This window comes from Thalassophryne amazonica, chromosome 9 (genome assembly GCF_902500255.1).
Source record: "Thalassophryne amazonica chromosome 9, fThaAma1.1, whole genome shotgun sequence".
NCBI classification, from domain to species: domain Eukaryota; kingdom Metazoa; phylum Chordata; class Actinopteri; order Batrachoidiformes; family Batrachoididae; genus Thalassophryne; species Thalassophryne amazonica.
Genome location: NC_047111.1, coordinates 18,335,352 through 18,350,865, shown reverse-complemented (window position 1 = coordinate 18,350,865; position 15,514 = coordinate 18,335,352). Strand labels below are relative to the sequence as shown.

Here is a 15,514-nt window from a genome sequence, read left to right as displayed (position 1 = left end):
GTTTACTCGTGCTGTAATGATGTGTGTGTGTGCCGCAGTAATCCAGAGAACACTGTTCCCCTGAGGAGGCAGTTTGATCCGCTCTGTGTTTGTTGACAATAAAGAGGCCAATTCTCACAAAAGCACAATGAGCCCCTTTTAAATACGACACAGCTGCTCCACGTGTGGATGCTCCAACCGCCACTTCGCACGCGTACAGCAGTCACTCACGTTTGTCTCGCCTTCATCAGGTGTTCCGGCTGCTTTTGATGGCATGAACTCCAATTTCTGCCTTCATGTATTTTTAATGTGCGTATTTCTGTAAATCGCCTCATTACGACTGCCTTGGAATTGTTGCCAACAGTGCTGAAAATGCAGAACATTTAGAACATTTACCTATAAGAGAGAAGCATAGTTTTTATTTGATGGCAGAAAATGTTAATTCCCGAGTGTTATGTTGTGTTTGCATCCTCGCGTCGGCTCGTATTGTCTTTAATTCACTACTTAAAAGCCCTGAGCGTGTGAGCTGTGTCATCCCTCATGATGACTCAAGGGCCTGTGGGTGCATGCAAACGTGCACACTGCAAGCTGACACACACAGATATATGCGCCAAATATGAGAGTCCATGTCAGGGTTTATTTGAATTTAATTTGGGGATAATTACATCAGTTATTAGTCTTGATGCAAAGCAGAAACAGACTGGAGTCGCAGTCTGGCTGGAGGTCTGCACCAATATCAGCAGAATGAACAGAGCAATTTCAGTCAGACTTGGTGGACAAACTCAGGGGCCCATTCTCTCATGAAACAGGACATGTCAAGGCCATAGGTTAAAGGTCAAGGTCAAATTAGAGGTCACATCTACTCCACTGTGATGTCTTCAAAATACAAAGAGCAGTTTCAATCAAACTTGGTGGATAAATACAGTGGAGCATCATCTCTCAGCACCAGCATCTACTCTCCACAGCGTTATCTTCAAAATGCAAAGAGCAATTTCAGTCTAACATGGTGGATAAACTCAGTGGACCCTCAACTCAGGAGACAGGTCAGGTCAAGGCCATAGGTTAAAGGTCAAGGTCAAATCAGAGGTCACATCTACTCCACTGTGATGTCTTCAAAATACAAAGAGCAGTTTCAATCAAACTTGGTGGATAAATACAGTGGAGCATCATCTCTCAGCACCGGTTGGCCCAGTTTATAGGTCAAAGGTCAGTGTCATTATTGAGGTCATAGCTCAATATCAGATCAAAGGTCATCATCTACTTTCCATAGTGATATCTACAAAATACAAAGACCAGTTTCAATCTAACTTGGTGGATTAACTCAATGGACCATCCTGTAATGACACAGGTTATTTGAAGGTCATAGGTTAATGTCAGAGGTCACGGTCCACTGTTTGCTAGAAACTTTCATCTCCAGTTTCCCTCTTTAATAATGAAAACAGCCAATCATTTAATCTGCGTTCTGTTTATTTTCAATTAACACTTTCAACTTGTCATCTTCTTCTCAACCTTCTGTCATTTCTGCAGGAATCCGCTGCTTAAACTAACATGGCGTCTGCACGTTGGAAACTCAATCCGCTGGACTCGTGCTTGTGGATCTCCATTCTGCTATTCAGCATCCTTCCTCGAAGCAGGTAATGCATCATGTCGACTTCAGATGTTTGCATTTCACTTTTCTCTGGCTCTGTCCCTCCTCTGCATCTCTTATTAGAAACATTTAGAGCAGGGGTGGACAATCATGTGCCATGAAGGGCCGAAGCACTGCAGGTTTTCCTTGCTACCAATCATCTCAGCAGGTGATTTCATTAATGTTCAGGTGTTTCAGCAGGTGATTTCATTGACAACCAGGTGTTTATGTTCAAGGGAGAAGCTCATCAGCAACCCACCTGCTGAGGTGATTGGTTGCAAGGAAAACATGCAGTGTCTCGGCCCTCGTTGCCCACCCCTGATTTAGAGGGTGCAAGTTCAGCCACTAATGTTTAATTTTAACATCATGTCATTTCCTGGGTTGTGACTGTCAGAGTCTTTCTTTTGGCTGTTGCACCAAGGGACTTGCTACATGACTGTGTGACTTTCACATTACTGGTGATCAATCAAAGTGGAGACCATGTAAAAAAAACATTAAACACAAAGTGAGCTTCTCCTCACATCTTCAGTCATGTATGCTGCTCTGCACCAGTCAAAAATTCACTGACTGGTTATTTAATTTGCATTGTGCAGCATAAAACAGCAATGATTGTCCATTCACAGCAGTTTTACTCTTGCATCCTGTGCACATTTTTCAGCCTGTGCCTTAGATTCAGCGAAAAAGAAGCTCCGGCATGCCTAGAAGTCATCCTAATCACATTCACTGTGATTTCAAATGGAAAGATTGTGCAGGTTGCCATGTTAGCATTGTCGATAAGGTAGGATGCTGTGGCAGGGAGATGGAGCCGTGCATAAATCACCTTTTAGGATTTTGCACACCCAACCTGGAAGAAAGAAGGTGGGAGAAGAATGTTGTGAGTGTGGCGGGGATTAGCCCCATTTGCTTTGTCACTGTGCCACATGGCTCTGCCTGCTGACTTGGAGCAGTCACAGCTTGTAATTGCAAATGATAATAACAAATAGAAATGCGTGGAGAATCAATGATGATGGCCAAACCAAGAACAGACTTTATGCATGAATGTTTGCTCCAGTAGCACTTTGCATTTCCATCAGGCTCTGCAAACATACATACATACATGTGTTCATGCAGCTGTATGTACTCATGTACATATATATGAAAGCATGAACACATGCAGGAGCTGCTCACATATTCAACAATCACTCTGTCACAAATTACAGCCTCACACTCGTTAAAAGTAAAGTAAACACATTGTGAATAACCAGATATAACGCTGATATGGAATACAGACACGCTGCTCTCACTTACATAGTTCCACACACTCGTGCACCTACGTTTATCCAGTGGTGGGCACAGTTCCGATAATCCGATAACAGATAATTATCGAAGATAATGTTTTCATTATCGGATTATCTTTTTAGATAACTTTAAAAACCATTATAGGACTAATATCTTCCGATAAATTTTTGTCCGATAACTTCTAGACCGATAATGTAGTAAATAAAGCTGAACAGCAACAAACATTTTTAAAATTTAAAATCAGTTGAGCACCTACCTGTTAAAAGTTTCCTAACAGATGTATAGTTCCACCCTCTGCAAACAGAAGAGAGCTGCTTCCAGGAGAAACCATTCTATCCTCTACAGGCAAAGTAGAACTGGTCACAAAAAAAATCATTTCCTTTAACACTATTCTGATACTATACTATATATACTACGCTGGCAATATCACCCAAGTCATCCAGAGGCATACATTTTTAACTTATGGTTCAAATTTTAACCAAACTAATTTTGGACAAGTTATTTAAAATTACTGTCATGTCTGAAGTTTTATAAAGTGAAAATATCTGATATATGTTTTAGTTTTAAAGTAATGTGCTAATTTTTAAGGTTTTGTGAGCACATGCTGTGCCCAGCAGTGCATTATGGGTAGGACAGGGTAATCTCAGTACGTTCACGACAGGACAAATGCATTTCAGACACTCTGTTCAGGCTCCACGGACAGCAGCATTAGTGCCTAAAACTCTTGTGAATATATTCTCTGGGTTTATAGATGTTATTGTATTTGCGTTTGTTAAATTCCACGCATCTTAAATGTAGCAGGCACAGATTATCTGGAATTTTGTTTTTGGCAAGTTTTCAAGGCCTCTACTGCCATCTACTGGCCAGTCGTGTTCATGGCAGTTCATGGCAGTATTTGTCCTGAAGATGAGCAGACACTGTACGGTATTTTTAATCACAAATTAAGTTTTTTCAAACTTAATTGACAAAAACCCTCAATGGGAGACATCAAAGTTTAAAAACAAAACAAAACTACAAAAAAAATTACAAGACAGGTCTTCGGTGTTTGCACAGGCACAGTGTGAGCGGTTGGAGGCTTGTAGCTCTTCAGCAGCAGGATACCCTCATGACGGCCGACCAGAATAATATCAAACAGGTTTGATTTTCATCTGACCATACGATCGGTGATCAGGAGGTGGTCGTGAGATGTTAAACGCAGCTTGTTACTCCATGTACACTACACGATGCAGGACGTGCGATTAACCAAAAAATTCTCGCACGAATGAAAAATCATCTGAAAAAGGGCCACAACTCGCACAGTGTAAAGCCAACATTTATGTGTCAAGACAATACTGAATGCACGTTTTACAACATCATAAAACATGCACACGGCACTAATAAAACATGCGCACATTCTCTACACATGCAAAACATTTTGTGATGACACTTCCAGGGCTCCGTAAAAATGCCTGTTTTTAAAAATAAAAAATGGAATATTTTACAAAAGCACATTTATCTGTAAACACCAACACACGTCACATCTCCCTCAGCCCCAACCAGTCCCAGCAGAAGACTGCCCCTCCCTGAGCCTGGTTCTGCTGGAGGTTTCTTCCTGTTAAAAGGGAGTTTTTCCTTCCCACTGTAGCCAAGTGCTTGCTCACAGGGGGTCGTTTTGACCGTTGGGGTTTTACATAATTATTGTATGGCCTTGCCTTACAATATAAAGCGCCTTGGGGCAACTGTTTGTTGTGATTTGGCGCTATATAAAAAAAATTGATTGATTGATTGATTGACATTAACGTGTTTGTTTAATGAATGACTGAACCAATCAGTGTTTAGCAGAGGCACTTTTATCCAGAATCCTTTGCGATCTGTCTGTGTTTGTTACAAAACCTCAGAAATAGTGCATTATTCAACATCAAAAGATATATGTTATAGTTTAACTTTGTACAAATGACAGAACTGACATTAAAGGAGTTATTCTATCAGTATTCACACCAAACCATAAGTCAGCATGACTTTATTTTCCAAGACCTCTGCCTTACCGGAGCGTTGTGATTGGTAGAGAGCTGGGCTTTGTGGTTGCTTTTAGCTTGCTTCTGTGCTGTAAGCTGTGTAGTAAACAAGAGCTTCCAGCAGGGGGAAGGATGTTCAAACATTGAAGTGTGGGCTCATTGTTTGGGTCTTTTATCGCTTTTGATGCTCCCAAAAGCGATTGTGGTGTTAAAACTCAAATTCAGTTTATTAGTAGTTGTAAAAGTACCAGAGACAATACTGGAATTTATTGGTTTGATATATATATATATATATATATATATATATATATATATATATATATATATATATATATATGTACGAGGTCTGTCAATAAAGTATAGGTCCTTTTTATTTTTTTCAAAAACTATATGGATTTCATTCATATGTTTTTACGTCAGACATGCTTGAACCCTCGTGCGCATGCGTGAGTTTTTCCACGCCTGTCGGTGACGTCATTCGCCTTTGAGCACTCCTTGTGGGAGGAGTCATCCAGCCCCTCGTCGGAATTCCTTTGTCTAAGAAGTTGCTGAGAGACTGGCGCTTTGTTTGATTAAAATTTTTTCTAAACCTGTGAGACACATCGAAGTGGACATGGTTTGAAAAATTAAGCTGGTTTTCGGTGAAAATTTTAACAGCTGATGAGAGATTTTGAGGTGATACTGTCACTTTAAGGACTTCCCACGGTGCGACACATCGCGCAGCGCTCTCAGGCGCCGTCGTCAGCCTGTTTCAAGCTGAAAACCTCCACATTTCAGGCTCTATTGATCCAGGACGTCGTGAGAGAACAGAGAAGTTTCAGAAGAAGTCAGTTTCAGCATTTTATCAGGATATTCCACTGTTAAAGGAGATTTTTTTAATGAAAGACGTGCGGGCGGATTGCAGCGTCGGCTCGCAGCCACTGCGACGCTCCGCCACAGGAAAAACACCTCCGTTGGAAGCCTTAAGGACAAGTTGGAACATGTCCAGCTGTTAAACAATTTCTCATATACTCACTCCACTGAAAGCCATCAAAAGCCGCTTGGATTTTACAAATGGTTATCTACACGGAGGTGTTTTTCCTGTGCCGCCGCACCACGCCGGCTGCGTCCCGACACGCGGACCCGTACACACGTCTTTCATTAAAGAAAATCTCCTTTAACAGTGGAATATCCGGATAAAATGCTGAAACCGACTTCTTCTGAAACTTCTCTATTCTCTCATGACGTCCTGGATCAATAGAGCCTGAAATGTGGAGGTTTTCAGCTTGAAACAGGCTGACAACGGCACCTGGGACCGCTGCGCGACGTCTCGCACCGTGGGAAGTCCTTAAAGCGACAGTATCACCTCAAAATCTCTCATCAGCCGTTAAAATTTTCACCGAAAACCAGCTTCATTTTTCGAACCGTGTCCACTTCGATGTGTCTCACAGGTTTAGAAAAATTTTTGATCAAACAAAGCGCCAGTCTCTCAGCAACTTCTCAGACAAAGGAATTCCGACGAGGGGCTGGACGACTCCTCCCACAAGGAGTGCTCACAGGCGAATGACGTCACCGACAGGCGTGGAAAAACTCATGCATGCGCATAAGGGTTCAAGCATGTCTGACGTAAAAACATATGAATGAAATCCTTATAGTTTTTGAAAAAATAAAAAGGACCGTTACTTTATTGACAGCCCTCGTAGATAGATAGATAGATAGATAGATAGATAGATAGATAGATAGATAGATAGATAGATAGATAGATAGATAGATAGATAGATGATAGATAGATAGATAGATAGATAGATAGATAGATAGATAATGTTTGCTTATTAATGATATTGAAATGCTAAAACTATGCTAATGTGCATATATTAGCATGAATATATATTGCTAGCATCACATAACATGATGCTAATTGGTGGACATTAGCATGAGCTGAGTAATTCCATTGTAAGCAACAGGATTTATAATGTGTTTTTAAAAAACATACTTAGTTACAATTTTGATTTGAAAAATCTTGCTGCACATTTTCCGGTAACTTGCCTGAACACTGTGTGGCTTTTCTGGGTTTTTATAACAGGCACACACATTTTGTGGTAAAAGATATTCACTGTACTGATGAATAACAATGCAAACGTCACAATGAGTGCAGCAGGTTAACAATGACCGCCATCGATGCGTTCAGGGACTGAAAATTGTCATTACGCCCTCTCATGTATGGCTTAAGCAGTCTATAACTCATTATGCGTGAACCCAACACATACAAAGGACTTCAGGATTTTCTCATGTGTTAATTTTCCTGAAATCCCTTAAAACATTGTATTGTGAGCATATAAGTCCTTTACATCAAGACTTTCCTCTGAATATTTTACTCATACATCAGCTTTACTGCAAACATCCAAACCTGAACCCAAAAAATGGAATTCTGGAACTTTGCACCTGAAAGTTGAAGACGATAAGAACTGCTATTTAAAGGAAAGCTTCTGAATAATCCCGTTAGACCTCCAAACGTCAGCGTGCATGTGCTTCCACCATGTTTCCATCTCGGCAGCACAGGAGCGTCTGTGTGAAGAACGCCGCCTCCCTGATTCCCACTGATGCTATCTGCAGGCTCCAAATCAGCTTTCCCTGCCATCGAGGCAGGAGACCTTCCTGATGGATTAACGTGTAACAGACAAATCCCCTGTAGAAGGATCTGTCACTGTGCACATCACCGTGTCTTGCACAAAAAGACGGCGCTTTCATCGCAAGTTATTCACAACAATCCATGTGTTACCCATGAATGGGAGTGCAGCCTTTATTTCATCTGCTGAAAGACTTTGGCTCCTGCAACTAATCTCGCTCCCACAGTTACATCCTAACAAGTGCGGACACTCTGGCCAACTTGTTGTCTATTTTATTTGTAATCTGTTGCCAAGCTGCCATCTAATGTGGCACATAATCAATGGCCATAAAGATGACAGTGCTGTATGCCGATATCACCTATGGATGGACTGTGAAGCCTGCCAGCGGAGGGGTGAGCGGGTCAGCGGATAGCGCTCTGTTACCGTCGTGCTGGCGTGCTGGGATAATGTGACACAGGTGTGCAGAGGAGTAATGTGTTTATTGCTGAGGCACTTTGCTGATTGAATGGCCGGCAAATAGTTTCTCAAAGAAAATACAGTTCGAGGTTGACAATGGAATGGTAATTAAATGGAAAATTCATCTTGCTTCACACCTTGGAACATATTTGAGCAGCTGGCCCGGAAGGTATGGTGTAATTATTTGGCTGAGATATGAGATACAGCAGGACTTTCACGGATTGTCACACAGGTAAAGTGTACATGGAGGTCTGTGATATTCTTTAGAAGAAGTGGGTAATGCACATAACAACAACGGGTCAGAGTGGAATAAGGAGGAGTGCGACGAGAAAGACTCAGAAGGCAAGTTAAAGTTGATGATAATTATAATGCACACAAACTTACAGTTTATGGTGTAGTAGATTTGGTGCTGGTACCCATTGTGGCATTGTGTGTGGTGGAGGAGGGGATGTCTTGTCAGTGATCTGCAAGCAGTGAGAGGGTAGTGGGATCATTAATGATTTAAAGTGGATATGACACTTAAAGACAACATAGTCTTATTACATGTAACAAAGGTTATATCATTCGGTCAACCTAAGTATTTTGGGAAAATGGACGCGGTTCCCCCGGTTATATACAACATTTGAACGTCCCGCCACTGAAAAATGTGCACGCCCCGTGACCAGCTTCCCACTAAGCACCAAACCTGAAATACGTCACTGCCTGTGGACCGTATCGGCTTGCGCGCTTGGTGGCCATTGTTTACACTTTTTTTAGCGGCAGAAACTTTGATTAATCACAGCTCTCAGGGACTTGTTTGTTGATATGCCTGACCAGTGTGTCGCAGCATATTGCACAAACACAAGAGCAAAAGGTTTTAGCCTTTTCAAGTCTAGGCAGATTGATCGAAAGCCGCCCTGTTGTGTGATGCACGAAATGTCAGGCTGCCGCTCCCTCCACTCGCACACCCGCATTTGCTCCTGACACTTTCCTCTACTGCCTCCATGTTCTCATCGCTCACAGGAACACCTAAAATGTCAACCCCAAATAATATGTTCACAGTAATCTTGAAATGGTCAAGGAACTAGTAAAAATATCAGTGCAATAATCAATCAATCAATCAATCAATCAATTTTATTTATATAGCGCCAAATCACAACAAACAGTTGCCCTAAGGCGCTTTATATTGTAAGGCAAGGCCATACAATAATTACGTAAAAACCCCAACAGTCAAAACGACCCCCTGTGAGCAAGCACTTGGCGACAGTGGGATACGTAGTAAACACGGTGGTGGCATGTTCACTGCTGTTTTCGGTGATCTTTTTCAAAACTTTCACCATTTATTTCCTATTCTTTCGCGAAAATAACGTAACTAAACATGGATGAATACAATGCCTGGCACTCGAAAACAGCAAAAACCCGAAGGTAATGACGGTGGTCCGCAAGTAGTAGCTACACTATTGCAGGTCCGTAAAAATAACAAAGGCAGTAAACAGATGCTAGAATCCAAAATGTTATAATTATAGTGTTATAAACAGCAGCAACAAAAATCAAAGCCTCCCATACCATTCCGTATTCTGCAGCCTTTCAAAATCCATCGGAATTGGCACGTCTCTTGCCTCTGCCTCGGCTCCGCCATAAACACCGTCGGTATTATTTTCACTGTCAGAATGCTCCTGGTTTGAATGTTCGTCCAAAAGATACGGCTCCAATCTGTAGGGTCTAATCACTGCTGCAACATCCTCAGGATCCTCAGAAATAATCCACACTTGAAGAGGAGTCAGAAAAGTTCTTGATCTCGTAACTGTCCATGCTGAGGTCTATCTGTTCCTGTTGTCAATCTAACAGACAAAGACGGGACTCTACATGTTGTGACGTCACAGCATCACGCGACCACTGATGGAACGCTGCCTGTGCACTTTCCAAGAAACACACTTTGAGAAGCTGTACAAACTTTTATTTCTCAGTGATAATAATTAAAACCACTTTCAACTTCCTATACTGTATGTATATTTTTGATATTTATATCAGTTTTACCTAATTGTTTATGTGTCATATCCTCTTTAAGGAATGTACGTGGTTTCTATTGGTTGATGACTAATAGGAGACACCTGCTTTGTTAAAGCTGATGTTAAGAAAGCAATTCTGAGTGAATACTTAAAGATCAGAGTCTTCTGGTAGAACTACACTGTATTTCTTTTAGGAATGGTGGACAAACAACAGACATTTGGGGTGTCAGTTGTTTTCAGTTATGAATATACTTCCACTGAATCAAATGATTAAACTCTGTGAAGTTTCAAAAATAAATAAGCAAATGAATAAATAAAAAGCCTATTAAAAAACGACTGTGCACCAATGTTGTGGAATACTTTACGAACTGAAATTAGGCAGGCAGTGTAGGTCGCGATTCATTGTTGTTTTTAAAATGTGACTTTAGACTTTTCTGTTTTCGACTGCGGACAATCTGTAATGCTCAGAAAATAACATCCTCAACAATAACATTAATAATTTTGATTTGAAATAGCACATGTTCGGGAATTGCTTATAGGAATACCACAAACAATATGAAAGTACCTTCTGTAGTGTTGAAAATACACTTTCATGTGTTGTAAAGTAGTACTAGAAGTCTTAAGGTGTAGTTACACAGCGACCGATTGAGTAAACTGATTAGCAACGGATTGAAATCATTTGTCTGGTGGCCAATGTCACCTAATGTGCCGGTCTCTGGTGGACTTGGGGCTCTGATGGAATGAGTGGGCAGCGACTGAATGCGGATCACTTCTGGATGTGAACAGAAGATGAAGATAATGCACAGATAAAATTAATATCTAGTGGATGTCCACTGACAAGCTAACAAACATGTACAGGACAAAACAGTAACCAAGCGTGCAACCGCTGGACTCGCTGGACATCAGCTGACAAGGAACACATTTCCTAAATGAGACACAAACACACATCTAGAGTTACTCATACGTTTCCTCAAACCATCACAGTGTGACTAAGACTTTATATAACATTATTTGCAAGCATTCTTAAAATTTTTAGCATATTTTAACACTTTTGAATGTGTAACAAACTGAACGGGCAAGAATTGATGCAAACTGAAGAATAGTGTTAATTTTAACATGATTTGAGTTGAATTAACACAAAGGACTTTCCTATGGATCTTGTAATATCAGCAATAAATAAATAAATCCTGTGTTTCCATCAATATTTGACCTGTTGTTCACTCACCTAACAAACTTTGTTTCTTAGAGATGGTTTTAAATAAGTTTAAGTGAGAATAAGGTGTCACCTGTGTCATTCCAACATCTCAACATTCCACTGATCTGTCTTCTAATTCCTTTTGAGGTTCAATCAGTTGTATATTGACAGAGACGGCATCTGGCTCATGATTTTCAAAATAACCAATTAGACAAAATCCCCACCAAGCATGAGTCAAGCTGAAGCAGAAATGAATTTCCCAGAAAGCATGTGCACGCTGAACACAGATCCATTCCCTCCTGGAAACAATGACACACCAAACCCTCAGTCCAATGGCTCTTGTAGGATCATCGGAAAGCCGTGAAATGATTAGGTCCACAATAATATTGTTGCTGCTGCTTTTTTCTGTTTTAAAATGAAACATCTGTGACTCATTGTCTGTGAAGCACAATGCCTCCAGTAGTCTTTGCCATGAGCAACATTCTTCCCCCGCACTGAAACACAGTCTGAAACAAGTGGATCCACAGTCCGCTCAATACAGATTAAAGTCCCTAAACATAAATTCTCTTTGAAAATGTCACAGAGACCAACTCAAGGTCATAAACAAAGGCTTCACAGGGAATGTGTTGGTGTACAATTAAAATGGAGAGTGGGAGAGAGACACCTTCTCCAACTGTGTGTTGTGGAATCTGTGTTTGACAGATTTTATTGTGATTTTACAGATTTACTCTTGTATTATGAAAATGAGCTAAAATGTCAGACTTTCAGCTTCATTGTGACAGTAATATTTATTTATTGTACAGCAGTCTTTATATTTGGTTGTTTGCAGATGACATCATGATCTGGAGTGAGAGTAGAGAGTGGGTGGAGGTGTGCTCTGGAGAGAAGGGGAATGAAATTCAGTAGGATTCATCATAATATCAAGAGTAAAGGGAAACGTCTACAAGACTGTAGTGAGACTAACTATGTGGTTATGGTTTAGACATGGTGGTGCTAACAAAAAAGACAGGAGGCGGAGCTGGAGGAGCCCCCATCTGCAGGAAATAATGGTAAATAGACAAGTGGGAAGCCAGCTGTTTTGTGGTCGTGTGTGTTTTATTCCCTTATTTCCTTTAAAAGCCAGCAGATTAAAAATAATTTATTTATTTCCTTACAAACAGTTAAAATATTTTTCTGTTAACTTTCAATATTCCAGTGGATCAAATCATCATTAGGCTGAAAAACCAGAACAGTTTTTGTTTTTGATTTTTTTTTCTTTTCTTTTTTTTTCCCCTGTGGGATTCTGTCTGATCCAGATTTGCCTGCCATTGTCAGGTGATATATCAGTGTCCCATTGGTCTTTTATAGCTGCTGGGCTTCCTCAACACTGAGGCACCTATACACTGGACCACATACAGAAAAAAAACAGTGTGCAGCATGGCCAGAACGTCAGGGTTGATGTTCCCACATAATGAAAGTGATATTCCTCATCTGAGCCTAAAGAAGTAACCATTTGTTCATTTGTTAATTTCAATGGTGCTCAAAGATCCTCTGAAGAGACATAGAAGCAAAAACATCCCTTTGGGTTCCATGTTAGCATCCAAGTCTAACAACTAACCAATAATCAATCAATCAATCAATTTTATTTATATAGCGCCAAATCACAACAAACAGTTGCCCCAAGGCGCTTTATATTGTAAGGCAAAGCCATACAATAATTACGGAAAAACCCCAACGGTCAAAACGACCCCCTGTGAGCAAGCACTTGGCGACAGTGGGAAGGAAAAACTCCCTTTTAACAGGAATAAACCTCCAGCAGAACCAGGCTCAGGGAGGGGCAGTCTTCTGCTGGGACTGGTTGGGGCTGAGGGAGAGAACCAGGAAAAAGACATGCTGTGGAGGGGAGCAGAGATCAATCACTAATGATTAAATGCAGAGTGGTGCATACAGAGCAAAAAGAGAAAGAAACACTCAGTGCATCATGGGAACCCCCCAGCAGTCTAAGTCTATAGCAGCATAACTAAGGGATGGTTCAGGGTCACCTGATCCAGCCCTAACTATAAGCTTTAGCAAAAAGGAAACTTTTAAGCCTAATCTTAAAAGTAGAGAGGGTGTCTGTCTCCCTGATCTGAACTGGGAGCTGGTTCCACAGGAGAGGAGCCTGAAAGCTGAAGGCTCTGCCTGCAATAAGAAACCAATAAGACAGGAAGCACCAGGACCCTATAGACTTGGAACTTCCTTCTACTGTAAAGGCACCAGTATCACCAAACAAGTCACAGGTGCCTGTCTATCACAAAAGCCATGAATAGATACAGCACCAAGGGGCTCAGTGGATCTGGAGCTGGCCTGCACAGCTCCAGATCCACTGTAGGCCAGGGCTCAAATCCTGCTTGTGCTTCTTGACTCTGTCCTTGGACAAGACACTTAATCTGCATTGTTCCAGTCCACTGAGATCTAAATGGGTACTGGCCTTGGGTGGGCAAGTAATCTGCATTGGACTGATGTCCTGTCCAGGAGAAGTCATTCAATACTTCACGCTACAGAATCCAGCCCTATATAGGACCTGTGTCATCTGATTCCAGGAAGTTTCTGAAAGCCTTTTGGGATGAGATGAGAATCAACACCTCCAAATCATAGATCATGGTTCTCTGTTGGAAAAGGGTGGATTGCCCCCTCTGGGTCAGCGAAGAGATATTGCCCTAAACGGAGGAGTTTAATTATCTTACTGTCTTGTCCATGAGTCGGGGTATGTTAGAGCATGAAGTCAATAGACAGACTGGGGTGCCGTCTGATGTACTGGAACATCACGGTAAAGGGGGAGCTGAGCCAGAAGGTAAAACTCGCAATTTACCATTTGATTTATGCTCCTATCCTCATCTCACTGAATTACGCTCCTAAATAAGATTCCTCCATTAGGTATCTGGGCTTACACTTCAGGACAGGGTGAGAAGCCTGACTATATGGGAGGAATTTGGAGTAGAGCCGCTGTTTCTTTGCAATGGAAGCTGCAGAGGCGGGTTGGTCATCTGGTGAGGATGCCTCCTGTTCCATCTCCCTAGGGAGGTCTTACCGGAAGGAGGACCCAGGACACACTTTACTGAGTATATTTCCCAGATGGCTTAGGAACGCCTCAGGATCCCCTGAAAAGTGTTACTGGATTTTGTCAAGTATAGGAAAGTATGGGATGAGCTGCTTGCTCTGCTGCCACTGCAAGCTGGACCCAGATAATTGGCAGAAAATTAATGAATGAATGAAAGCCTGGATCTTTGTCTTGATCCAGACACTTAACTTCTCATGCAGCTTCTCAAGTGCCTCAATGTGACCATCCATTGATCCTGCAAAGATCAGAGAGTCCTCCTCCTCGAGCCGACACAACACCAAGGACAAGGAAGTGCTGAAGACTGGATGCCAAAAAGAAGAAGTACCACTAGAGTCCATGCAGGAACGTTTCTAGTTATGCCCACAGACTTGATAAATCCTTAATTTTAGATGTTTGGCTTTGTGGTTGGAAGGTCAACCACATCATAGTGCATGTCTCCACATTCACACTGCAGTCAGGCCAAATTGTGTAGAATTTATTGTTTGCCCACATTAATATTAGCTGGTGACGACCATGAAAAGGTTCATACATTCGCTTTGATTTGTGCATTTGTGTGAGAAAGCCACTTCGCCGGATTTATTAGAATACATTATGCCGTGGCTGGCAACTAATATGCTGCAGTTTGATAGAACATGCAACATATTCATCTCGGAATGGGGCTGGAGTGTCGTCTTTTCTGCTGGTGTCAGCAGAAAGAGAGAGAGAAATCACATTTAAAGGAGCCCCGCCATCAGAGATGGGGAGAGAAACATGTGTTACCGAGATAGAAAATGATGAAAGAATCACACCTCTGTCAAGGACGAGAGTAATGAGGAGGAAGCGAGATGGCCTGTTCCAATATTTCAGTCCCCCTGTTTCACACAGGAGCAGACATGATGACATCTCCTCTCTGGCCAGATGGAGGTGCATATGTTTGTCGTTAAAAACTGCCAGATTATCTTACCTGTGGCTTCTGTATCGATGCATCACAGCGCCATTAAGCAAACTGTAAGAATTACAGCCCGGCAGATGTTCTGTGGGAGAAGTGCCGTTTGGATTGTGCCGTGGGCTTGTGATGGCCCCCGCCCCCTCTCACTGGAACACTATAATGAAATTTTGAACCTCAGGCTTTGGTTCCACTCTGCACGTCTGACTTGTTTTTAATCTCTCTTCGCAGGAAATTGTTTACCATATAAAAATGTCAGTCTTCACGGCTCCTCTCTGCTCCTGTGAAAAATGACCCCGTCCTTTGAAGAGTCGGGTTCGACAGCGGTACATCGTGCACGGCGCCGAGGACGCGGCTTACAGAAATAAATGGTCTTGTCGTTGTTGA

General features: G+C 41.8%; 1 protein-coding gene across 3 annotated transcripts in view; it reads left to right on the top strand.

Annotated features, from left to right (window-relative positions):
• The first annotated feature begins 1,503 nt into the window (after positions 1–1,503).
• gabra3 (gamma-aminobutyric acid type A receptor subunit alpha3) overlaps positions 1,504–15,514 on the top strand; it is a 189,686-nt gene continuing 175,675 nt past the window's right edge. For all 3 annotated transcript variants that reach the window (XM_034177713.1, XM_034177712.1, XM_034177711.1), the window contains exon 1: positions 1,504–1,613. In XM_034177713.1, coding sequence (XP_034033604.1) covers positions 1,528–1,613 — 86 coding nt within the window. In that variant the 5' untranslated portion in view covers positions 1,504–1,527. The remainder of the gene's footprint in view (positions 1,614–15,514) is intronic.